The sequence below is a fragment of the Camarhynchus parvulus genome, chromosome 1 (assembly GCF_901933205.1).
Source record: "Camarhynchus parvulus chromosome 1, STF_HiC, whole genome shotgun sequence".
Lineage (NCBI taxonomy): Eukaryota > Metazoa > Chordata > Aves > Passeriformes > Thraupidae > Camarhynchus > Camarhynchus parvulus.
Window position 1 is genome coordinate 6,842,568 of NC_044571.1, and position 25,246 is coordinate 6,867,813.

General features: G+C 40.0%; 1 protein-coding gene across 1 annotated transcript in view; it reads left to right on the plus strand.

Moving 5' to 3' along the window:
* EFHC2 (EF-hand domain containing 2) overlaps positions 1-25,246 on the plus strand; it is a 57,190-nt gene that overhangs the window by 18,821 nt on the left and 13,123 nt on the right. Inside the window, exons 4-11 of the mRNA XM_030952648.1 lie at positions 817-1,040; positions 3,997-4,251; positions 5,799-5,909; positions 6,234-6,372; positions 15,076-15,241; positions 16,264-16,406; positions 20,459-20,655; positions 24,217-24,350. Coding sequence (XP_030808508.1) covers positions 817-1,040; positions 3,997-4,251; positions 5,799-5,909; positions 6,234-6,372; positions 15,076-15,241; positions 16,264-16,406; positions 20,459-20,655; positions 24,217-24,350 — 1,369 coding nt within the window. The remainder of the gene's footprint in view (positions 1-816; positions 1,041-3,996; positions 4,252-5,798; positions 5,910-6,233; positions 6,373-15,075; positions 15,242-16,263; positions 16,407-20,458; positions 20,656-24,216; positions 24,351-25,246) is intronic.

Below are 25,246 nucleotides of genomic sequence, written 5' to 3' on the forward strand. Positions count from 1 at the left end.
AATGAGCACCATGGAGAAGAGCCTGGCTCCATCTTCTTCATTCCCTCCCATCAGGTCCCTGTAAACTTTGATACGTTTTCCCCACCTCGAGTCATCTCTGCTCCAGACTAAACAGACCCAGCTCTCAACCTTTCCTCATTTGAAAGATGCTCCAGTCTCTTGCTCACAAGCAGTGAGTACTTTTGAAGCATCACCCAATTCATCATTGAGAATGGTATTTGAGAGTTTTGGGTATTTGAGAGTTTTCAGCTGATAGGCCAATAGCAGTTTCCTTGTATTTTAATCCTCAAAAGGTAATAAAATTCAATGCTGCCAGGATAACAGTTCTTTCATTTAAAGACTATGAATAAGAAAATTTAAGTACTTGATTACTTTGTCAAAGTTAAAATATATCTCTTTTTTCTCTCCTCTCCTCTCCTCTCCTCTCCTCTCCCTCTCCTCTCCTCTCCTCTCCTCTCCTCTCCTCTCCTCTCCTCTCCTCTCCTCTCCTCTCCTCTCCTCTCCTCTCCTCTCCTCTCCTCTCCTCTCCTCTTTCTCTTTTGGACACTGTTTCTGTGAGACTGTTGGTTGTGAGGTCGTGGCTCTGTATTTTTGAGATGGATTCTTTGCTTCAGACCAGCAATCAGTGCCCAACTCACCTCTCTTGTCTCTACTTTCCATGTGCTCCTTAAGGAAACTCAGGTCAATATCAGTTCAATAACCCTTGATAAGTCATACTTTTTTCCCTGCTGAGGCAGTTTTTGTTCTCTAAACCTAGTTCTGTTGGGATCCTTAGAGCAAATATTGTTTACCTCATGAATTTACTCTGTTTTCCAGGAACTATTTTACGACGGGGCCTGGTTCCACTTCCACCTCCTCATGAGGATCAGTTCTATACTATGTATCACTTCAATATCAACACAGAAATAACCCTTTATGGCCGAAAATATAAGATTATAGATTGTGACCTGTACACAAAAAATTTCCTGAGGAAGATAGGAATCAGACTAAATCCTCCTGCAAGCCGTCCAGACGACCCATACACCACAGAGCGGCAAAAGGTCAGGAGGGGCAGCAGTGGTGAAAAATTGATTTCAATAAAGCTTGATTTGAATGCATATTACTTAATGCATTACATACATTATTTCTTTAATATCAAATAGAAAGTAGCTATTTCAGCATAGTAAATCCCAAGAGAAAACTTGGATTTAAAATTTTTGGTATGTGCCTCGTTGTACTCTATACATAATTTTCTCTTGATGTGTTTGTAAAACTTTTAAAACAGAATAAAATTAATTAGGAAAATAATATAAGCCTTTCAGTGTTAAACTGAAAAGAAAAAAAGATGTACCTATTACATGTTCTACTGTAATTTACATGTTCTAGTTTGATTTTGCTTGAGCTAATCTAATGATAATAAACAGTTTTAAAGTGTTTAAAGGAAGATCTAGTTGGAATTGTGGTTCCAGCCCACCCATGGCTTCCTGCAGACTCCTTCCTTCTATTCATATGTTTTCTTTCAACTCTACTCCAATATGTTTTTAACGTGTTCTTTACACATGTAAGGCAAATACAGTGTTCTGCCGTTTTAAGACTTGCTAGGTTTTGTTTGTCTCCCTCTTTTGTAAGTGTATAGGATCACATATACACAAATACACACCTGCAGAAGTCACAACTCCTGGATTCTATGTGGATTCCCCTTTGCAGGATTTGTTGTTTGTTTTTATTTCTATTTTTCCCCTCTGGGAATAGTAATGGGAGTGATGTTTTCTGTTGTGAATAATGACAAGCTTCTTTCAGTTCTGTTTTTCTTGATTAATATGAGTGCAAATGGCACTTGACCTGACTCTTAGGACTGTTGGCCCACCATATGCAGCCTGTTGTGACAGATCCAGCCTGGTCCTCTGAAAGCAGCAAATATTCCCTGTGTCTGTGGCATCCTCAGTGCTCCCAGGGAGAAAACTACTGTGGGCCTCAGCAGCAGTAATGGAAGGTGACTGTGACTGAGATGTGTAGGACAATTTCCATGTCTCTGAGGCACTCTCTGGCTGACAAGTTGGTTTCTTTTCATTCATGCAGCCAGGCTTGTGCAGTCCCCCAGTGAAAAGCAGCATTTGTAGCACATCTGGTTCTGTGTTGTGGTGATGCAGCCTGGCCATGGGTTTCTTTTCCCTTACTCAGCCCCTATAGGTAACAGCTGTGTATATAAACACATGCTGAGTTGTCTTGATACTGTCAGACTGTGTCAACATTTTGTATGGTACTGCATAACCCACTGAGGTTTTAATTTTTTTTTAACCACAAGGAAAACATTCAAGAATTGGGCATATCAATCCCTAAAGAGAATGGAGAGGGAAAAAAGGTTTGAGAAATAAGAGCTTCAAAAGACAAAAAATTACAAAAATCTATGTCTTCATGTTCTCAGTTGTTGGGAAATTCCAGAAAAGTTATTTAGCAGATTCTGGCTGCCTTATACTTTCACTTTTCTGCGAAAAAATTACCACCTAATTTGTGGAAAGTATTTTTTTTTTTTATTGCTCTGGGCTACTTTGAGCAAAATTAAATTGGTTTTCACTGGACTCCTAGTTCATGGCCAGAAAATGAAAGTATGAAGGAAGGAATGGGATGGGATAGAAAATGAGGCCAGTGGAGAGTGCAGTAAACCATTTAGACTCATATTTCACAGAAATACAGAACCATTTAGGTTAGAAAAGACCTCTGAGATCATCAAGTCCAACCTGTGACCAGTCCCCACTTTGTCACCCAGATCAGAATATCACATCCATGTGTTCCTTGAACACCTCCAGGGATGGGGCCCCCACCACTTCCCTGGGCATTCCCTTCCACTACTTAAGAACCCTTTCCATGAAGAAATTCCTCCTGTATTGTTGGAAATGGTATTCCATGGATGACAATGGTGTTACCTGGTTCTGTGGCTGTTTTGTTGCCTATTGCATCTTCAAGGGTCAGGAAGGAGAAAGAGAGCACTGGGAAGGTAAATAGCTTGGTGCTGCTCTCCTTATTTGAAGATTTGATGCTTTGAAAGAATGGGCTGTTTCCCTCACAGATTTTTAAGGCTAGAAGGTGTGTTAGTGGATAAAGAGAAATATAGACAACAATATAAATTGTCCACAGTCAACATTGTTTTCTGTTCAGACAGTTGAGCTCACATTGTCTCATTGATGTCTGTCACAATTCTTCTTTGGAAGCAATTTTGTAAATGAGAAGGATTATCTCATCCCTTTTCATGCACTTTGGTCATGTGGATTTGGACTTAAGAAAAACTCTCTGTTCAGGTCACCATTTATAGATGTGAACTAACAGTATAGAAATGCAGTCCTTGGACTGGATCATCATCCTGGGACTCAGTTTAACCCAGTGCTACTGGTTTTGCAGCAACCATGACTGCAGGAAGCACCTTGCCACATGAGCTGGAAAGTATCTTTAGTTGAACATTTGCTGTTCCTTATCAGACCCATGGGTGTGTTTTGAGAGGAGAACAAACATACCCAGTACCTGCCAACTGTGTAGCATGAATCAAAAGTTTAAAATCTGTGTTTTAAAGTTGAATGACAGAAAATACCAAAGGGAAAAGAATGAATTGATTCTTTACACCACATTATCTGTAAGAAATAATTTTTAAGGAAGTAAATCAGGAAGAGTGATGCTATTTGGCATTCTAGTCATCTGATTACCACAGGCAGTTTCTTGAAAATATGAGCTTACTGTAAATAATTTAACAATTCTCTGATCTAGAGGACCTTGTTGCAAGAAAAACAAGGATTAAAACCAATCCAAAATTGTTTTCATGTTTTTTCTGAGGGCACAGCAACCCTGTAAATACTTCTCTGATAATGACATAAATCATATTTCTTGTATTGTAATGGTGTGGTGTCATTTGAAAATCCTAAACCTATGTTCTAAGTTTAGACAGCACCATGTAGTTGTGATCTTGTTTTTAGGAATAAATAATTAAAAATACATTAATTAAAATTCTTTTAATTTCTCCTTTACCAGAGATATCTGGAGAGCACTAATCCTTTTCACCCTTATGAGCGTTTTGACACTTTGAAACAATTTCTGGAGTTTGATGGACAAGTTTTGGGGTTTTCTTGTGTGTGGAATGACCCAGAATTGAAGCTTTCTGACCCACGGGAACTTGTTCTTCGTTATTATTTGTCTGATGACACTATCGATATAAGAGAAATTTTACCACCAAACTCAGGCCGGGATGTAGTTCCATTTTTCCTCAAAAGAGATAAGCTTCCAAAGGTGAGCAATAAAAATTTCAAATTCTTCCACTAATTAAGAAATATTGAATGCCTTGTTTTGAACATCCTGTATTAGGATTTTAATGATATTTAGAAAGTGTTTTCAGAGTATTACTCATAATTGCATGATTTAGGTTTTGCACACATACTCATGTAGTAAATTAATAAGTGATGGAAAAATATCTTTAGGCTTTTCACGCTTAAACTAAAAGGAGCATTTAGTCACAGACATGTCTTATGAGTTTCCTTCTCCTGTATTAATGTATTAAGGTAACTATATTAATAAAACTCTGCTATATTGGAAGACAAGAAAATTAATATTAATAAGCTTATGTAAAACTGAGGTGAATTCAGATTTGATCTATGACTTACATTTGCAGCCTTTGGAAAAGTCAGTTTTAGTATTCTGTAACATTGCCTCTTCATAGCAAATCTGGTATGATTTCTTAAAATTGAGTTTCTGGGTTTGGGACATTAAGCAAAGCCAATTAAAATCAATAGGAATCCATCAATAAGCTTTCTTGGGCATTAATCATGAGAAAGGCTACACTCAGAGAAATCTTCAAAGGGTTTGTATCCTCTCTAACCTGTTATGATTATAAAATTACTGATCTGGATACACTTCTGTATCACTCCTGACAGATCCTGATGATAGAATAACATCAGCCAACAGATGGAATAAAATACTGGGAGTCTTTTCCTCCTTTCCTTCTAACACTGATAATCTATTTGTGATACCATAGATGTACATGAGATTTTGTAATAAAAACCTACCAGCAGAATGTTACACTTTTCTCACCTTGTAAGTCTTGTATTCTGAGATGCTGATTTAGCAGTGGCTCTATGATATCAGACCCCTTCAACCACAGAGGTTCATGTTGCTATTTTAAGGACTGGCTTTTTCCTCTGGAAATTTTGAGAATGGCAGCAGAGGAATCAAAAGTTGAGGGGTCAGGAGAGGTGGTAAGACAAAGTAACTAATTTTGATTACCCTGCATCAGCAGTTTATTCATAATTTTAAAAAATGTGACATAAATATATATTAAGTTTGATATTATTGGGATAAATTACTTCTGTAATTTTAAAACTAACAACAGAAACAAAAACACATCTTTGCCAACAAAATCATGCTGACTTGAATCTCCTCTGTTTGTGTAGTGGATAAGACCAATCCTGGATGGTTCTTTGCATGTTTTTATAATTATTACCAATCAAAATAATATCCTTTAGAGGAGATGTTGACAATGATGTGGTACTTTGGGTATGCTGACCTTTGCTTTCTGTTTGCTTCCAAGAGAAAGGAGACTTTACCCTTGGAGGGACAGTAAGATTCTGAATGCTGCTTCTGGCATATATACATTCTGGCTTTTGGAATATACACTTTTGGTTTTCAGGTTTAGTACTAGAATCTTAGAATTTACTAAAAAATCTCTCAGAAAATACTGCAATAACAGCCAGTGTATAACAAACCTGCTGGTTCTAAAGTAGCAGAGTTCTCTTTCTTCACTGTCACACATATTTCTGAAGAGTTGGTCTCTTTCCTTGCAGAATGCTCCCACTGCTCCATATCATCCAGGCACCATCACCAACTACACTCTGCTCAATGTGTTGGGAAAGCCAGAAAGAAACAAAGGCTATTACATTCGGGATGTTCTGCAGGTCAGAAATTATTGAGTGCCTCCAGATGTTGAATATCTTTATCATAGATTTGTAATTTCTATGGTTGTTATCCTCTGCAACAAAGAGAGTTATTTATGAAATTGTGTTGCCACTGGAGAGTAGCTCAAATGAGAGCTACTGAGATTTACTGTATGTAAATCCCACATTTGTAAAAGTGAAGGAGCTTAACACGGGGTGAAATACACTTACCAATGGACTTCAAAGGTTGTTAAATCACACACACTAAATGGCCTGGGTTTTAACAAAGGTTGTGCGATTCTGAGATTTATGGAACTGCTGTATAAATGTTCCTTCTTTTATTAGACAGGAGCAGTGCGTCAGGAATTTTACAAAGACAGTGACTTGAAAATAGGGGCAGTAATTAATGTTTGGGGAAGGCAAATATTACTCTGTGATTGTGATGAATTCACTAAAGAACATTACAGGAAAAAGTATGGAATTGGTAAGTAGTGATCATTATCCTTTTCTTATGAGCATTTTTATACTTCCAAATTTAGCAGAGCTGTCTTCAAATTTTATTACTGACAAAACATGTTCATTAAAACCTTTAGCAATAACAATCTGTTGTAGGCTGTTAGCAGCAAAGCAGTAATTTTGCAGGTAATCCAGAAGGGCTTTCTTACACATTGCTCCCTTGAAAACTAACATATAACGTATGTGTTCTGCTCCTAATGCCTCTGTTTGAAAACTACAGTGACAAAATAGTCATATGGATAGACTGGCATTTCTTCTTCTCTCCTTTTCCCTCCCCTTCCAATAGCTGTGTTTGCAGTCAGAAAATAATAAAGATCATGTAGTAAGTGGGTAAGTAGAATGAACTCAATTATTCCCCCTTATATTTCATTTTATATGGATGTCAGAATCCTCACATAATAAGATTTTCTGACGTGACAGTTTTAGTCTATCACATCATTGGTTTTTACAATGCAGTTTTATGTATTCTGGACCATTAGAGTGTGTATCTTGTGAAATTTCAGTACTAAATTCTGGAAACATTTAGCAACTACGTCCATTATGGAAAAGCATTTTGGAAATGAAAAACAGTAGGGGCTTTCATTTATCTATCTTTGAATGTCTCCAGTCATACTTGCTAATGGTTCCATCATGGACATCTTCCTGCAAAAATGCCTTAGTTATTTTCTGGCAGTTTATTCATTCAGTAAATATAGCTGAGCATTCAGAGATGGTTGGAAGAATCCTACTATGGCCTTTCCCTGCCGCTGTGAAATAAAACACCTGAGCAGACTATTTCTGTTACCTTGTCATCAGATAGATGTGTGTGTATCAGAGCTTGTCTGCTGCATTAGGGGAATTAAATGGTGTAGCATTGCCATTCAAATACTAGATTTATTATTTGGAAAAATATTTCTCATTAGGACTTCTTCAATAATACCCTTGCATGTCTGTACCAAAGTAATCCTGATCTTGCCAGTGTGTAAGGAAGCCATATTCAATAACCATGGTATTACCTGTAATAATAGCAAATGTAACTCTAGAGATGCAAAATAGGGGCTTCTGCTCTGGGAATTTCTTCAGCCAAGACCACTGCTGCTTTTTGGCAGCAATATCCTCTGTCTGAGCAAATTATCCCAAACAGAGAATGGGGATTTCTTACTCAGGGCAGGCAATAAATGAAATGCAGCTGACCATCCTGGATCAAACAACCAAGTGACGCACAAATGCAAAGGCCCTTCCCCTCCTCTAATGCTGGCTCAGTAATTACTGCTTATGTCTCTGGATGTTAAAAGTTAGGTGGTTTGCAAGTTAGGGGAATTCAGAAGTTGCTGATGTGCAGAATTCTAGAAAACCGTAGGTGGTCTAGTCTGTTCCTGTTCTGCAGTAAATGAGATTTCTTTGCCTCCTGAGGTATCTTGTCCTGACCTCTTAGTTAAAAATGCTGCTTAAAAGCTACTCTGAAGCTGGTTTGTATAAACTGAGAGAGTAAATTTTTTCTCTTATCTCTGTTGGACATGGGGAACAACTGCTCAGTACTCTCCTTTAATAACCTTGTACATATCTGAACAAGATTCCAATACAAAACCTTACTCCCCTGCCCCCATCCCAGGCCATTTGCTGCTAAGGGAAAACATTTCAGTCTTTCTTCATAGTCCATTCTTTTCTATCTGTGATAATTTTTCTCAGCGCTCTCTCTAGTTTCTCTGCCTTGTTGACACCAAACACACAAAGATGTGCTCTAGCTGAGACCTTTGGGAAACAGGGAAGTGTTTTACACATACCTTTAAGGATATATGATGGCAGAGACTCTGGCTGACATGGAAAACCATCCATCTTGATGCAACCTGTCTTGTTCACAGACAATACTTTCTTAGAGCTAAGGGATTCACACACTTGGCTGTAAAATTCTCTCCTGCTTTCCCCGCAAGGATTGAAAAAATGTAGGCATGACTTTTTAACTGGAAGGGACCAGGAGTAGAATCAGGGTAGCTTTTGGCTTAAAAGCAGGTTTTTAGAGAGAGCTAGTGAGTGTTCACCTTTTACTCTTAGTGATTTACACATTTTGTGTGTGTCTGTGGATGCACAAGGTACTCTCAGTGGGCTCAGTCCCACAAAGTGCTCAGAATTCCACTCCCATCCAATTAAAACTGGAACGGACTTAATTGCAGTTCCAGTCCAGGGAGACCATTTACTTGAGCAAGAGTAAGCAAGTGGATAAATTAGTTCTTACATCAAGGCACAGTACTCAGCACCTCATGGCACCAATCCAGCTGTTTTGTTATTGTGTTTTTATATTACTCCCCTTCAATTTATACTCTTCTGCCAAAGCCATTAAAGAGGCTGACATTTATTTTTTAGTCTGCAGTTTCAGCACAAGTTGCTTGCCCACAGAATTTGCGTTTTAGGAAAATGAAGAGTGGTTTAGATTTCTCTTGAAGAAAGTGATATATTTCTAATGTGGGGTTTCCCTATTTTAATATGTTTGTGAGAAGCAGAGTTTCTCCACTGATGAGTGTAGCTAATGCTCTTCAGTAGGAAGCTGATGACATTACTGTCACCTAAAAGTACTATGAATGCAAGAGAAAATGCATTAATGTGTGAAATTACCTGTCCAGACTTGCTAGTGCAGCCTCAGAGGAGGAGAAAAAGACTCTGAAACCATGTAGGTGTTGTGGTCACCCTGCTGAAATGGGAAACAGGCTGATTTGCAGTGAGGGGAAGCTGGTACTTGTCCTTCTCACTTAATACAATATCTTAGTACAAAGTATTCTTTCTTAAATAACAGATTACTCAAGATGGAACAAAACCAGGAAAATCTGCTTTCCTACAGCTTTTTCTTCCCTGTCCCAGCACCTCCCAAGCCTGGCTGTTGAGGCTTTTCAGAGCACCCTGCAATCCCTCTCCGGTGCCGGCTCTCCACCCCTCCCACCCCCTCATTTCTCAGGCTCCGGCCCTGACCCGCTGCCGGGGCAGGGCTCTGTGCTGCTGGCCAGGCAGCTGCTCCTGGAGAACGGGATAGCAGCTGGCTCCCTGCTTCCCCTCAGCGGGGCACTACAGCCTGCTGCCAATTTTCACTAGGCTCGGCAGAGGTCAGTGTCTCTGGTGTTTAACCTCTCCACTACACGTGGTGGAGACTGAGCAGCAGCTTCTAAATGTATTTGTACATATATGGATTCCTTTTTTTGCCCAGGTAACTGTAATAATCATTAAGCAGTAAGACTGTAAATGGAGGTTTTCTTTGAATCAGGATAAACACTGTCATGTTTCAGCTGCATGGACTGTTCTGTGAGCACTAGGTTTTCTTTATTCCTGCATGTAAAAGGTGGACGTGATTTTTTTTTTCATTTTGTGGACATGGAGGGGTTTTTTTTTGCCTTCTTATTTTACTTCTTACCTCAGTTGTGAAGCAGACTATCACTAGAAGGTCTCAGCTGTTTGTCATACATCTCCTCTGATGTATAGAGAACACCATGCTAACTGCCATCTCCCCAGCTTATCACTACCTCTTTATATTGTCCAGGTCTAGTGGGATTTCTCTTTCCTGTTTCTGGCTTTATTGCTCAGAGGTGCCTGTCCTCTTCCTCTGAAGGTAGAATTCTTTCCTTCTTCTATACCCTGATATTCAGTATAGTTATCATTCTAATCCAAAGTATGTAGCACTTGGCTCTTCCTTGAAATATGTTCTTATCTAACACATGAGGGTTTTCCTGCAGTTCTTCAATGAGGGCAGAAGGTATTCTCACACTCTATACCAAAATCTCAGAACATATATTGAAATTGAAAGCTGACAAGCTCATTCAAGCTGGTTTAATGCTCCCTCTCTGGCAACAAATTCTTTGTGAGGAATTTAGTTTTTCTTACTAAGAAGGCTTTGCTGTCTTCAAATTGTTTATATGCTAAAGATGTGGCTGGAGCTGTTTTATTTCTTGCTGTTCCCAGTGCTTGTTCCAATCTCACTCAGGTTTTGAAGTCGTGAGAAATCTACAAGTATGTGGCCCATGTTTGATAAACAAGATGAAAAACCCCTCCAAGTTACTGCAGTAACAAGAGATGAAAATGCATGACAAAAATACCTGTGCTATTCTTTCTGGAAGTAGAAATTTGTAATCCCAGACTTTCACTTTACTCTTCACCCACTGTAAATTTACACTGAAAATGTTACAGCCTGGAAGAAGTGAGAATTCATTCCTTTTCCAACTGGACAGAGGTAATTTTCTTAAACCCCAGAGATCACCCTGAGAAGAGTGCATTTTGTATGTAAGTGCCAGCTGTCTATCTGATTCTGCTCTAATGCAGAGCAAAGATGAAATGACTTTTGAGCTTGGGTAGCTCTTCACAAGTTCCAAAAATGAGCTTTTGACTAGTTTTGTAACCTGTATTTCTCCATGGCAATTTCTTTCTGAATTTCCTCGTTCACAGGAGAGAATATGAATATATAATCCTTTAAAATCCTGGAAAATATAGGTGACACAAAGCTGGATGTTTGTATTTTTCTCTTTAGTGAACCTAGACAGGTGAAGGTTGGTCTCTTGGGAAACAAGTGACAGGACAATATGAAGAAGCCTCAGAGGAGGTTTATATTGGATATTAGGAACCATTTCTTGACTGAAAGAGTTGTCAAACTAGAGCAGGCTGTCCAGGAAAGTAGTGGAGTGGAGTCACCATCTCTGGAAATGTTCAAAAGATATGTAGATGTGGCACTCAGGGACATGGTTTAGTGGCAGACCTGACAGTGCTGGGTTATCTCAGAGGTCTTTTCTAAAATTAGTAATTCTATGATTCTATTGAACAACACAAGTTCATTTTACTTCAGAGATGAAACAGGAACCAAAGGGCTATAAGGGCTGAACTTCCCTTTGGATTTCACTTACTCCGAGCTTCACTTGTGAGGCATTCAACACACCCCCAGGGATAAAACATTATTCCTCTTAATTTACAATTTCCTTCTAATTTATAAGTATAATTTTCATCCACATGTGCTGAAGTTTACAAAAGGGGAAATGCTTTAGCATCTCTTAATGAATGCCTTATGCATGGGTGTGAACATGCAGACCGTGACCAGCGTGTAAACACAGGAGCTCTTGTTCTCTGCAGCCAGGATCCCGTGCAGGTGCCTTGGTACCCCGACGAGGAGTACCTGGTACCTTCTTCTGTCAGGACCTGTGACACATGAGCAAAGAGGCGAGGCTCGTGTCTGCCAAAATCCGCCGTTCAATAATGCCTGATTAAAAACGAGCGCTCGGTGGGATGAGCAGCATCAGCCCCGCGCCGCCTCCGCCGCGCCGCCACCGGGTGGCGCTGTGGGAGCGCGGAGCCGCCGCTGCCGCTCCCGGCGCGGGAACGGGAGCCCAGCGGGAACCCAGCCGGGAATTTAGTGGGAATCTAGCGGGGAAGCCAGCGGGAATTCAGTGGGAATCTAGACGGGAATCCAGCGGGAAAGCCAGCGGGAATTCAATGGGAATCCAGCGGGGAAGCCAGCGGGAATTCAGTGGGAATCCAGCGGGAACCCAGCCGGGAATTTAGTGGGAATCCAGCGGGAAAGCCAGCGGGAATTCAGTGGGAATCTAGACGGGAATCCAGCGGGCAAGCCAGCGGGAATTCAGTGGGAATCCAGCGGGGAAACCAGTGGGAATTCAGTGGGAATCCAGCGGGAACCCAGCCGGGAATTCAGTGGGAATCCAGCGGGAAAGCCAGCAGGAATTCAGTGGGAATCTAGACGGGAATCCAGCGGGGAAGCCAGCGGGAATTCAGCTGAGAATTTTGTGGGAATCCAGCGGGAAAGCCAGCGGGAATTCAGCAGGAAATCAATGGGAATCCCGCCGGGAATTCAATGGGAATCCAGCGGAGAATCCAGCGGGAATCTCGCCGGCGGATCCTGTGTGCCCCCTGCGGTGCTCAGCCCCTGTAGGCGTCGGGGTTTACCCTCCTGCTCCCTCTACCCCGATTTACAGGCTCCCTGTTTATGCTATCAGGAATTGCCTGTATCAAGCACACGCTGTAGAGCTGTGAAAATGTGGTGTTTGGTCACAAACAGTGCTTAGAAAATAGGGGATCTCGTAAAGTTTAACGGGAATCTCATGAGGTTTAATGAGAACAATTTTAAGGTGCTACACCTGGGCTGGGGCAATCCCCAGTATCAATCCAGGCTGAGGGATGGGCACATCCAGAGTATCCAGGGAGAGAAGGACTTGGGGGTGCTGGTGGATGAGGGGCTGGACATGGACCTGTTGGAGAGTCTAGAGGAAGTACCAAGCTGATTAGAGGGAAGGAGCACCTCTCCCATGGGCAATGGCTTGGAGAATTGAGCAGTTCAGAAGAGTTTGAGGTGACTTAAATGTGGCCTTCCAGTACCTGAAGAGAACAGACAAGAAAAATGGAGACTATACAAGGGCCTGGAGTGGCAGGACAAGGGGGAATGGCTTCACACTGAAAGAGGGTGTGCTGAGATTAGATATTTAGAGAAAGTTCTATGTTGTCAGGGTGGTGAGGAACTGGAACAGATTGTCTTGAGAAATCTCAGATGCCCCATCCAGAGCAGATCCAGAGAAGGGCAACAGAGCTGGGTAAGAGTCTGGAGCACAAGTCCTGTGAGGAGTGACTGAGGGAGCAGGGGGTGTTCATCCTGGAGAAAAGGAGGGTCTGGGGTGACCTAATCACACCCTACAACTCCCTGAAAGGAGGTTGGAGCCAGCTGGGGCTCAGGCTCTTTCCCCAGGCAACCAGTGACAGGTTGAGAGGACACAGTCTAAAGCTGCTCCAGGGAGGGTTTAGGTTGGACATTAGGAAGACATTCTTCACAGAAAGGGTGACTACACATGGGAATAGGCTGCCCAGGGAAGCAGTGGAGTCACCACAAGGATTTTAAGGAAAGACAGAACATGGGATTCAGTACCATGGTCTGATTGACAGGTGGTGTTTGGTTATAGGTTGGACTTGATGATCTCAGATTATCTAACTGATTCTGTGATTCCTGGAGTTGTTCAAGGTCAGGCTGGATGCAGCTCTGAGCAACCTGGTCTAGTGGAAGGTGTCTGTGCTCAGGGGGGTTGGAATGAGGTGATCTTTAAGGTCCCTTCCAGCCCAAACCATTCTATGATCCTATGGGTCTGTGATTTTGATGCATGTTTGCACACACATACTTTTTCATGGTGAAAGTTACTTTGAAGATCTCTGAATGGTCTTTCTTTGGGCTTGGCCTTTTTGCTTCTGAGTCCCAGAAAGGGCACATGAAGTTTTTATGGAGAAGAATGCTGGTGTGGTTGTGCAAAAGCCTTTTTGACTGATTCAGGTGAAAGTATTAGCTTTTTGAGTCAGACCATATTCTTCTGAGAGGTAAAGGCTAAAGGAGAACTCATTGTTTTCAGACTAAAGAAAAATCCTGACATCTGAATGCTTGCTGTATTTTTCAACTCACAGCACTGTTAGGCAAGTCAGATTTTAGGAGTGTTGTGCTTTGATCTTCTGATATAGCCATGTCTAAAACATTTTAATCACAAACCAGTTCAGTGTTCAAAGTGCCAGCAGTTTTGTCACCCTCCTCTATTTGCACTGAAACCCATGCTACAAGTTTTTGTTATCCATCTCTCTTCAGTTCTGGGTAGAAAAGTTAAGTTTTAAAGGAAAAAAAAAACAACTTTATTTCATGGGATCCACTTTTATACACTGTTGTCATATCTCTTAATTCCTCTGACCTGAGGCAGACCCTGTGCTGAGCAGACCTTCCAAGGTCCTGTCCAACCTGAGTTATCCTGTGCTCCTGTGGCTCTTGTCTGCTTTTGCCTCAGATCTCCCCATTTGCTTTCTCCCATATGCAAGTTCCTTATTTTCCTCTCACCCTTTCATTTTCCATGAACCTCATTTAAGCAGCAGACTGAGCTCCTCTGTGAAGTTTTATGTGAACACACTGGAAGCTGTCCTGCAGCAGAAGGGCAGTGCAGGGGTGCAGCAAGGGGCCAAATGGGACAATATTTTCCCCAAGAGAGGAGTAATGACAATCAGGGAAGCAGCACTTTTGGGAGGTGCCTCTGTAGGAACTGAGTGCAGGTCCCTGACCAGATGTGCCTCTGCTGAGTCAGGACAGCTCCTGCTGTGTACCTGGGATAGTCAGGACCACTGATCACTGCAAGACAAGACTTGAGTGTGGGGAAAATGGGGAAAAACAAAGCTTCCCAAAACTCTGGGTATAGTGAGTTGTGGGCTGAAATTATTGGCTTTAATGTACCAAAGACTTTTAATATATGTATGCTTTAAGTAATGAATAAAATTTTATTTATTTATGTATTTATTTTCCTCTAGCCAAAAGCACAGGGCAGGAAACTCATAGGACAGTTATTTACTTAATCATGTTTTCTCAAAGGATGAAACTGAAAAATTAATTTAGAATTTTTAATTTACTATTTTATCCCATTTTGAAATTGTATTTGTCTTTCCTTTTACCTGTGTATCTTAGTGATATTTTTCAATGATTTTAGGATTACAGATGAAATCCTGAAATCCTTGAAGAAATAATTTTGCTGTTGGCTCTATGGAGTCTTTTTCTACCCTGTAACAGTAGGAGGGATCCTGGTTTGACTTTGATCTGTGGTCTGTTACAGAAGTAGGCTACTAACTGTTCATATTGGAAGTTTAAGTCCTTGTAGAATGCCTTCATCACACCAGTAACAAATAAGTCTTGCTCTCTTTGCTGCAGTGGATTTCACCCCAATTGAGTATAAGACTCCACCACCTCCAAAACCAGAAAAAATTATTCCTCCTTATAATGGATTTGGTTCTGAAGAAGATTCTTTGAGCTCCTGTAAGGGTGTGGTTGTCCAGGCTCCCCATAAGGATTACAGGCAATTCCTGGTGAAAGACAGGTATTTTGTGTGAAAAATTATTTCAGTTTTTTAAATTATGTATTTTTGTGAAGGAGATAAGTGTTACGTGGGGATATAATTTTTTTTCAGCAAATATACAGCTCATCAGACTTTTAAGGGACAGGTGCATGAGGCCTGGAAAATGGTACTCCAATTTTCTGCAAACCCTGTAAAATTTCTCTTTGGAGAAGGCAAATATTATGACCCTTCCATCCTCTACCTCCTTCCCTCTGCTGTCTTCAGTGGGGATTTGACAAATCTTAGTCCAGGCATTAGTCAGGAATTTTGGATGATCCAGCAGACCAACAAAGATTTGTTTTTGTTTCACTTTCTGATACTTACTTATTTTTTTTATCTGCTGAATTTCATGCAGTTTCCTGTAGCACTACTAAAGCTGTAACACTTTACTTTCCATTATGAAATGATTTATTAGGCAGCAGTTGTTGAAGCCAAAGCAAAAAAACCAAGTCTCCTGTTACAGATTCACCTGGAGAATCTTTGTAAAAGAGTAAAGCAGTTAAAAAAGGCTTGGGAATGTATTGATAGAGTGTATACAAACACTGCAAGTTATTTAAAACACAATCACTTAATAAATATCTAGCTAGTAAGGTCATCTGGTGGACCTGAATTTCTGGGAGATAATCCTTGTATGAATTGCTATTCAGAATTTGCTTTGAAAATATACATACCTAAATGTGTTCTTCCTTTACAAATTTTCTGGAAAGTAACTTTGGGCTTGATTTGCAATTCAACTTGCATAAAAATTAATTCCAGACCTGTGGCAGAGAAGTAATTTTCCCATGAAAGTTATTTCTTTCTGTCTGACCAACTCTATCTGGTTCTGTTCATTTAAGCTGAAAATGGGTTTTGACATAGTAGTGAATCTTATGCCATTTCCCTTCTTGGTGCAGTAATAACACAATTAATGTATGTTACAAAACTCAGGAGAAGGCATCTCTTAGGGGTGAAAACTTTTCTCACACTCTGTTTTTGACTTCTTACCTGTTCCTTTGCTTGTTTAGGTTTGGCATGGACAGCTTCATTCTGCGCTACGCGGCCAAACTCATCACGGACATCGCCGTGGACAAGGACCGTAAATTCATTATTTCCTACTTCCTGAGTGATGACACCATTTCCGTTTTTGAATATGCAGAGAGAAACTCAGGTAAGAGGTGGCAATGTCTCTAACCAGTCCCAGTTTCCCTGCTCATTTGGTTGGGCTTTGCAGTAAGCATTGTGGCCAGACTCAGCAGTAGCAGGAGCAGGGGTATGGATTTTTAAATGCAGTGGGAATTACATCAGCAGGCCTGCTGCATTATTATCTTGCATAGCTGGATGTCATAGTAATTCATGATCTTTTTCACTCAGGATTACAGTGTTCATTGCATGACTACTTCACAATATCCTTTGGGAACTGCAAGTGTAATGCCTTAGAACTTTTATTACATTTTAATTTGAAAATCTGACCTTTAAACATTTGCTTTTGTTGTGGATAACATACAGGAATAGTATTGTAACTGATGATAAATAGGGACAGGAAATACAAGACATCTAGAATGAAAGACTAAATCCTTTGTTTTGCAAAATTCTGTTATGAAACCTATACAGCATCCATTGTATAGAAGCAGCTCGTGAAAGCCAAACAGCTGTGACACTTTCTAACCTATTTTACCATTAATCGTGGAGTGCTGAGCATTTAAAGAGGGAAGATTGTCCTGTGCTAGAGTCTGGATGTGTGTTTGTGTGCAATTCTGAACTGTATTCCAAGAGCCAAACTGACAGTACTGAAGTGACAAATAAATGCCTTGTTACTTCTCGGTTCCTTGACCACATTTATCCTATTGCTAGAGCATGGTCACCAAATATTGTCATATTTAAATTCTTTTGGCCTCTATTGTCTGTTTTAGGCTGCCTCCAGCTGAGGATAGGAAGGGTTTTGTGATTTTCAAGTATCTTTTTATTTTCCTGAAGTGTCTTGTGGCTGGATGGAAGGACACAGCAGTGGGAAGGATGTCAGGAAGTCATTCTGTAGTTTAGAGAGATGGGGGAGCTTTGGCTGAGCATGACCCTGTTGGAGAGATGAATGTATTTCTGTGAAGCCCACTAAACATGTTCAGCAACAGTTTCAGAGCAGTTAACATCCAGGAGTGCCTTTTCAATCCAGACAACCTCTGATAGCATCTCTGCTTGTATCCAGCTATATTATGAGTGCATAAACCTCAACCCCAGCTGAAATATGAGCAATTCTCTGAGAAGTGTTTTGATAAGGTGTAGAGTACCTGCTTAGGACTTTGATGAGCATTCCCAGTATATCCTGCTCCACTACAGCATCTTTTATGGTAGCAGTGTCTTCTTATCAATACTTTACTCACTTCTGGGATCCAGTGGCCTGAAACTTATGCAACTTCTTTTGTTGCAGCTAAATACACACTTATGTATATATTTAATATGTAATGCTGCTGTGAGGCTCAAGAGCAGCTCAGTTCTCCACCACTGAATGACATGTCTGATTGGCATTTTTGATGTCCAGAGACATAAAGGGTGCTAAAGGTACCAGCTGCACTGTTAAATTGAAGAAGTCCAGGGAACAGTTTGAATCTTGGACCCCAAGCATGTGTATTGCCTGTTCAGTCACTTCTAGTTCTCCTTTGCACCATTTCAACTAGACAAGGCCCCAGAGAGCCTTGAACACACAGTAGTAATAGCTGTGACTCCAGATTTATCCTGCAGCACCCAGAGAAGAGTCAAACCATGCACTGCAGAGAAGATGTGGTCAGCTGGTCAAGCCATCAGCAGCATGAGTGCCAGGCCAGAGATTGCTGCCTGCCTGCCTTTTATTTTGGAATGAGCATATGTGCTGGGATTTCATCTGGGAGTGCATTGAACACTTCTGGTTAAATAAAACGTGAAACAATAAATGGGCAAATTTGCCCACTAATAGTAACAAATGCTTCAAGGCACATATGAAAGGCATGTGTCTGTAAGTGGACTTTCAGCTTCTCTGGGTTGTTAAAATGGATGGAGTAGCTGGCTTTTAGAGGTGGTAGAAAGGTGAAATGAAAGGATATGGCTGAGAGCTGGCCACTGGAGAGTTTAGTGAGAACAGCATTGAAAAGGCAAGGAATGTGGTGGAGGAGGTAGAGCAGCAGTTGGAAAAAGGCCTGGGTCTGCTCAAGTTTGTTCCCACCTTCATTTTCTTTCTACTTCTTTTCTCTCACTATCCCTCCCTCATTTTAGCCATGTCTGAAGGAATAGTGAATGAGTTTCTTCAATGTTAGGAATGGGAAGGCTTCGTAGGGGTCAGGTAATAGATCAGGTAATAGTGGCTAAGGAAAAGGAGTAAGACATCCAAAATAACAACCTGGCCATCCCTTTTGTGCACAGGTTCAGAGGGCTGAAATTTTACCTTTTTATTTACATGAACTAGTACAAATTGGCAAGTAATGCTTCAAATCCCAAACCTAAAAGGGAAGTAGTAAGTTGCTCTCAGTTTTCTCGTTTCAGCAACCTGAAGGTTTCAGAGAAGTACTTCACTGTAATATTAGTAACACTGAAACTCTATGAAATTCGCAGGACTGGACATCTTGAAGCACTTCTTGAGATGGGGATCAAAGCCTGAGAACTTTGGCTCCCCATGAAGAAGATCACAACCCCTTTTTTACTCAGTGTAAGACCCAGCCAACAGCTGTACAAACACCTGCAAACTCTGATCTGATCTTAATGGAATAGGGTATTTCGTGGTGGTGTTTATTTTGTGCTTTGAGCCTGGCTTTTGTAGATTTCCTTCAAAACTCCTTATCAGGTTTCAGTGTAAAATCTCTAACTTAATGAGATATTTTCAGTCATTTTTCCTTATACCACTTGTAATGTATTAACCTGTAACATTTAAAAAACCATTATGGGACAGAAGTAGGTTTCCAATATAAGTGCACAATTGCAGGGAAATAGAGAGGCAAGAGTGAATTTCCAGTCTTACAGAGACCTATTAAATATTAAAAACAGTTGCCAGGATTATATAACGTAAAAATTTCTTATTTGTTTTTATAGCTGGGTGAAAAGGAATGTGTTAACATTAGAGTCACATTAATGATTTGAATTGTTTTTTGATTCAAGCAAGATCTGATGATTACCATAGTGGAGGGGTTTTTTTGTCTTTTATGGTGCTAATAAAGCAATTAAGACAGACATCTGCTCCAAACTCTGGTTTAATAAGTAGTTTGGGTTTCACACTCATTTATAATTTTGACTATAAAAGGCATTTGATTACACTGTTCATCGGCCTTTTACTGGACTTGCATCAGTACCTGATATTAGGCAGTATTAAGTATTACTAAAGGAAGATTTTGGCTTTTGGTTTGGAAGCTGAAATATCAACAGGAAGCAAACCCCAGAGTTGTAGGACACATATCCCAGTGAAACTAAACACGTGACATAAGGTTTTCCAGAAAGCTTAGTACATGCAATGCAGTTCCTGTGGTACGCCAGAAGTTAATACAGGAAAGAGAAATGTTCCTTTCAGCATCTTACCCACCCTTGAGTACCTCGTGCAGTTTCTAGTGACACAAATAAAATCATTATACTGTAAAAAGGAACTATGTGACATCCCACCTCACAAAGCAAAGAGCAGATCACAGGTAAATTGCATTGGCAGAACAATGTGTGGAAGACAGTATCATGTCACTCCTACATCTTTAAAAAATTTCAAAAAGCCCTTTAAAGGAAGTTAGAATTAAGGTACATCAGAATTCACAATCTTCATAGGACAGTGTTCTCTTAAGTGATTTTTATTTTCCTTTTTCTGCTTTTAACAGTTTAAGGATAATAGCCTGCATCTTAGTGTTTGAATCTTAGGTTTCTCAAGGGCCAGTTCCAAGGCTGGTGACAGGGTTATGGGAACGGTTTGAAGAGGCACATTTCTGTCCTGTTTTAAAGAAAAGCAAAGCAGGGAAGGTGTTTGGCAGGCATTCAAATGACACATGTCACAGAATGTGCACAATGTCACTTGCTGTGGACACTGGCAGAGACAGTCCTTTTAGCAGTGAAAGGGAGGGGAAGAGAGTGTTCTGAGACAGGAAACTGGAGCACAAAATGTACAAAATACAAATAATCTGGTTTGGGGTGTCTTTTTGCTGATGGCTTGGAGGTTTCTTGTGTGTGTGTGTGGTTTTTTTTTCCAAGTAAAGCCATAATTAATTATTTTTAATTCTATTCCCATAGGGATAGCCGGTGGGAAGTTCCTGGAAAGAAGTCGCATTAAGAAGCCTGGGCAGGAACTCTTTAAGAGTGAGCCATCTGAATACTACCAGGCTCAGGATCTGTTTGTTGGAGCCAGAGTTTGTTTCCATGGTCACAACTTTCTTTTGGTGGATGCTGATGAATACACGTTCAACTACATGGAGAAGAATGCAAATGAGGTGAAGCAGACTCTTGTTAATTTCTGTTATCTCTCAGGACTTTGGTTTATCCATATATTTTTCAGAATTATTTATCCTGTTTCCTCACCCAAGGCTCACAGCCCAGTGCTCTCTGTCTAGCAATGGATTTAGGGGATGGCAGCTGGGAGTGCATGCAAGTCTGTCCATTCTTTACTGTCCATTCCCTTTTCCTTTTTCAGAATCCACTCAGTCTGCATTAGGGATATCCCTGCCTATTCCTTCTTGAGGCTGTTCATGAACCTCTTGTCCCTGAGCTGATCTAACCCTTGCTGAACCTACAGATACTGTCAGCTTCCACAACTTTCTGTGGCAGTAGGTTGAAAAGTTCACTGCCTGCTATGAAAAACAAATATTTGAAAAAAGAAGTATCTTTTATCTGTTTTAAACCAGCCTCCCACTAGTTTCAAGACCAGTTATACTGTTCTGAGGGTTGGGGAAGACCCTATTCACCTTATGCACCACCTTTATTATTTTGTAAAAAAAGACATTATTCCCCCTCAGCCTAATCCTCTGCAGGTAAGAGTCTCACCCTTTTTAGTCTGTCCTTGCAAAGTAACTGTGGGATGTGGAGACTGGAACAGTGTTCAGTACTCAAGATGTGGACACATCCAATTTAGTCTTACTGATGAGACTATTTTATGTCCTAATTTGATTTTTTGGGTTCATACACATTTTTCTACCAAAACATTTCCCTTGTAATATTAGAAATTCATATCCCAGTCAGGAATTTAAGCTTACAGTGTTTATTGAGTTTTACTGTCTTTTCTTGTTGCCTTCAGCGGGGAGAGCAATAAATTGGGAGCTGGGGTGCCTCTACTGCTTTATACTTTAGTAGAATGGTGACATTTTTTGTAAATTAATTTGGATTAGTAAATTAATGTGGATTAGCACCATCTGCCTTCCCTGGAACAATGAGGAAGATCTGCAAAATGCTTGTGGATGTAAAATGCTAAGACTGCTAAAAGCTTAAAGCAGTAACATACAAAGCTGAAACCTCAAAAATGCAATCCAGTGTGTTTCCTTCCTGCAGAATAGTTTCTTCTCCTGGTAGAATCAAAACCAAACCTTTTCTCCAAAATTCAGAGCTCATCTTTAGATTGTAAATGTTCTTTGGAATGCTGTTTGCATTGATTGTCCTGGATCAAATGGATGAGACTTTAGTTCTCCAGACTGAATGATTGTCTAGGATCAAAATAAAATCTGCAAAATGCGAAGAGGCAACATTGAAAATACAGCCTTAAAGAGAATTTTGATAGACAGTGAACTTTGGAAAAGTTCTTTGCACAATTAAGGTTTTAATGAGGCTGGTAGGAAAAAAAGGTTGATTCTCCCAGAGGCAGGTGCTTCACTCACATCCTTTGACTAGAGCTCCAGAAGTTTGCCTCAGTTCATCAGAGGATCACATACTCCAATCACATCAACTTCAGCAGTTGCTAGAGAAGATCAGAGCTGGAAGATTGTTTAGAAAAAGGGGAACAATATAAATATGGCTATTTGTTAGTTGTTTCTAAAACTAGAACACAGATAATTTTCCTTCTGAATAGACAAGAAATTTCTTTCCAGCAGAACACATCAGTGTGTTTTCTAAAACTGGTAAAAGAAATGTGTATGGAATGTTTTTTCATGGAAATTGCTATTTGTACCACAGCTCTATAGACATATGGTGATTTAGATGAAATTTTGATTGGTAATCACTGTGCAGGTGGATATTGAAAATTTGTTTGAAACCATCTAATATAATTGGAAAGCTTTAGTTTTCTGTTTCAAAATTATACTTATTGCATTGTTTGTATGTTAAAGGGAGAGAAGAATCACAGAGTCAAGTAATTTTGATTGCCACCTTTACTGAAAGTAGCTTCAAGGACCTAGTTTAAAACTTTTCAGCATTTCTGGTTTATTTTTCAATTTGAGGGAAAAAAAAATAGAAAGTGTAGATTTGCTTGCAAAACAGAACAGGTATGTGGTGCACAGTCCTACTGGTATTATTCAGGTTTGGGGAGGACTGTTTCAAACAAGGCATCACTGGAAAAGAATTCAGCATCTCTGAACTGTATCAATTGTTCTAACTTTGCTATGTGCTGCAGCACAAACATAGAAAAGGATTTTACTTCCATTGAATTCAGCATAATCATCTCTGAGTTAAGCAAGGCAACCAAACCAAACCAGACTATGACTAGAAACATATCAGGAGTTACTTGAGAAGGGGGAAAGCTGGTGAAATTATTGCCGTGCTGCTTGGACACTCAATGCCTGTGTAGGTGTTTGGAATATGTAGTTTAGGAAAAAAGATGTAAAAATAGTTGTTTTGATAATGTAGAGAAGACAGGCTCTTAATTATTCAGAACACTTTGTCCATCCTGAATCACTCTGCTCTCTGAACCCTTCTGCTCAGTCTTTTCTCCCTGTTCCTTGCTTGAACAGCAGAAGGCTCTGTGCTTATGCCCCAAACAGAAACATCTTGGACAGGGGCCTGGAAAAGCTGCTGCCTCTAAAATTCTTTGATTGCTGGTCCAGCTGCTCCAAGCCACTGCCTTGCAGGGCATTGCCTGCCAGGGCTGCACCTGGGGTTTTGGCAGAGGCAGAAATTGTCTTCTCCAATTCTGAGAAAAACCTGCAAGGGCTGATGTATTGATTAAACTTGGATCAATTTGTACTGCTCTGGCAGTGCCATAGGAACTTTAAATACCCTTTTCTAGATCATTTTGAACTGATACAACATGTAGACACACTTCAGCACATTTGGGGCTGAGGCCTGATTTTTATGTCCTGGTCCTTAATACTAGTCATACCAAATTTCATATAATTGCTATTGGAAGAAATGGGAGAAAAGTATTTTCAGGCAGTTCATTGTGTTTTTTAAGCTAGATAGAGCATGACAGATATAGGAACATAGTAGAAGTCACCCCAATTTAATGACTAAATACTTCTATGTTTTATATTAAAAATGTGTATAGCAAGTAAATCTTTGGCAGAGCACTAACACAATCTGAATATAGATTGAAAGCCTTAGTGCTTCAGTTCTGTGTAATCTGAGTTCAAATTTATTTTAATGGTCTATTTAGGAAGAAATACACATGTAAGCATTTTTATACACAACAGGTAAAATTGGTTCCTAAAATTTTTCCAATGTGCTATTTCTGAGTATGTAAGACAATGAAGTCCAAAAATGAATGAGACTATTTGTTGGAACCTTTCTGGAGCCAGTGGTGAAAAATTAGCTTTAACATTGTGAAATTTATGACTTGAGAATTCAGTGAGGGGCACCAACATAAAATGAGGACCAAGTTATTAGAACTGTACTTTAAATGTTTCTACTTCTGCTTTAAAAATGCAACGTTTCTAACAAAACTGGTTTCTTTTATGTTGCTGCCCTAAACTTTCTGAGAATGCATGATCTGATGATTTTTGTTTAATTGTTTATATTCTTGATAGTCTTACTGAGATTCCCATGGGCCCATTTCTCCAGCCTGGACATGTCCCTCTGCATGGCATCCTGTACTTCAGGTCTTTATAATCCATGTCTTACTTTCCTCTTTTAAGTTCCCCATGGCTGATATTTGTGCTGTCTTCAACAAACTGAAGAGCATGACTGAATCTTGTGCCAAAGAAATCAGAAAGACATTTCCTATTACTGACCCTGAGCATACCAATGTGATTGGGTATGACACTTTCAGGTAAGACAGTGGGTTTGGGGTTTTAATATTTAATAAAGGCACATTCCCCCAAAATGTATAAAGCATGACTAGGTTTTGATGCTTTCTGCCCAGTAGATGAGAAATGGCATAGATTTGTTTTGCATTTACTTGGAGATTATGTGTAAAAAAGAAAGTAAATCCATGTTCCAGAAAAAAAAAAGAAGAAAAAAAAAAGTGATAGTTTCAAGTAAGCTGAAAAGCACAAGAGAAATCTGTCTGCTTTTTATGGAGCTGACACAGTGTTGTGAAGAAGGGCACAAGTCAGCAGTAATATATATGCTGAAAGGTAAAGAAAAATCCATCCTGAGAGTCAAACAGTAGTTTTGAAATTCAAGTAGGAAAATTCAAATTGCCTTCTGAAATTTCAAGTAGGAAAGTTCAAATTGCCTTCTGTTTGGGTTTTGAACCATTGGTAAAGAAGACAGTCTTTACAGAACTCAGGTGTACTGAAATTATAGAAGGCAGTGCTAAGCATGTTTAAAAAAGATTGGAAAGCAGTACTGAGAACCATAATTAATACTTGGGTATTAATTTAGGCATAGATAAAGGGAGCAGAAATCTGGATTCTGGCAATGATTCAGATATGGCAATGGGCAGATGTAGAGATTCTTGAAAGAGAAAATCGTGTTCAAATACAAACTGATTTCAGTTTATCCCACAGCCAGAATACTTGAGTGTATGAGCTGTGTTGGGCATGGTACTGGTAAGGTTAATGATGTGAAACAGAGGAGAAAACTTTGCTTAGAAGCATTTGGTTTTCACTGGAGTAATACACTGTCTATTTAGGAACTGTCATAATAACTAAGGCATGTAAGTAGATGAATATTGCATGGAGCGTCATCTCCATAGGAATGCTAAACCAAGGCAGGAATTGC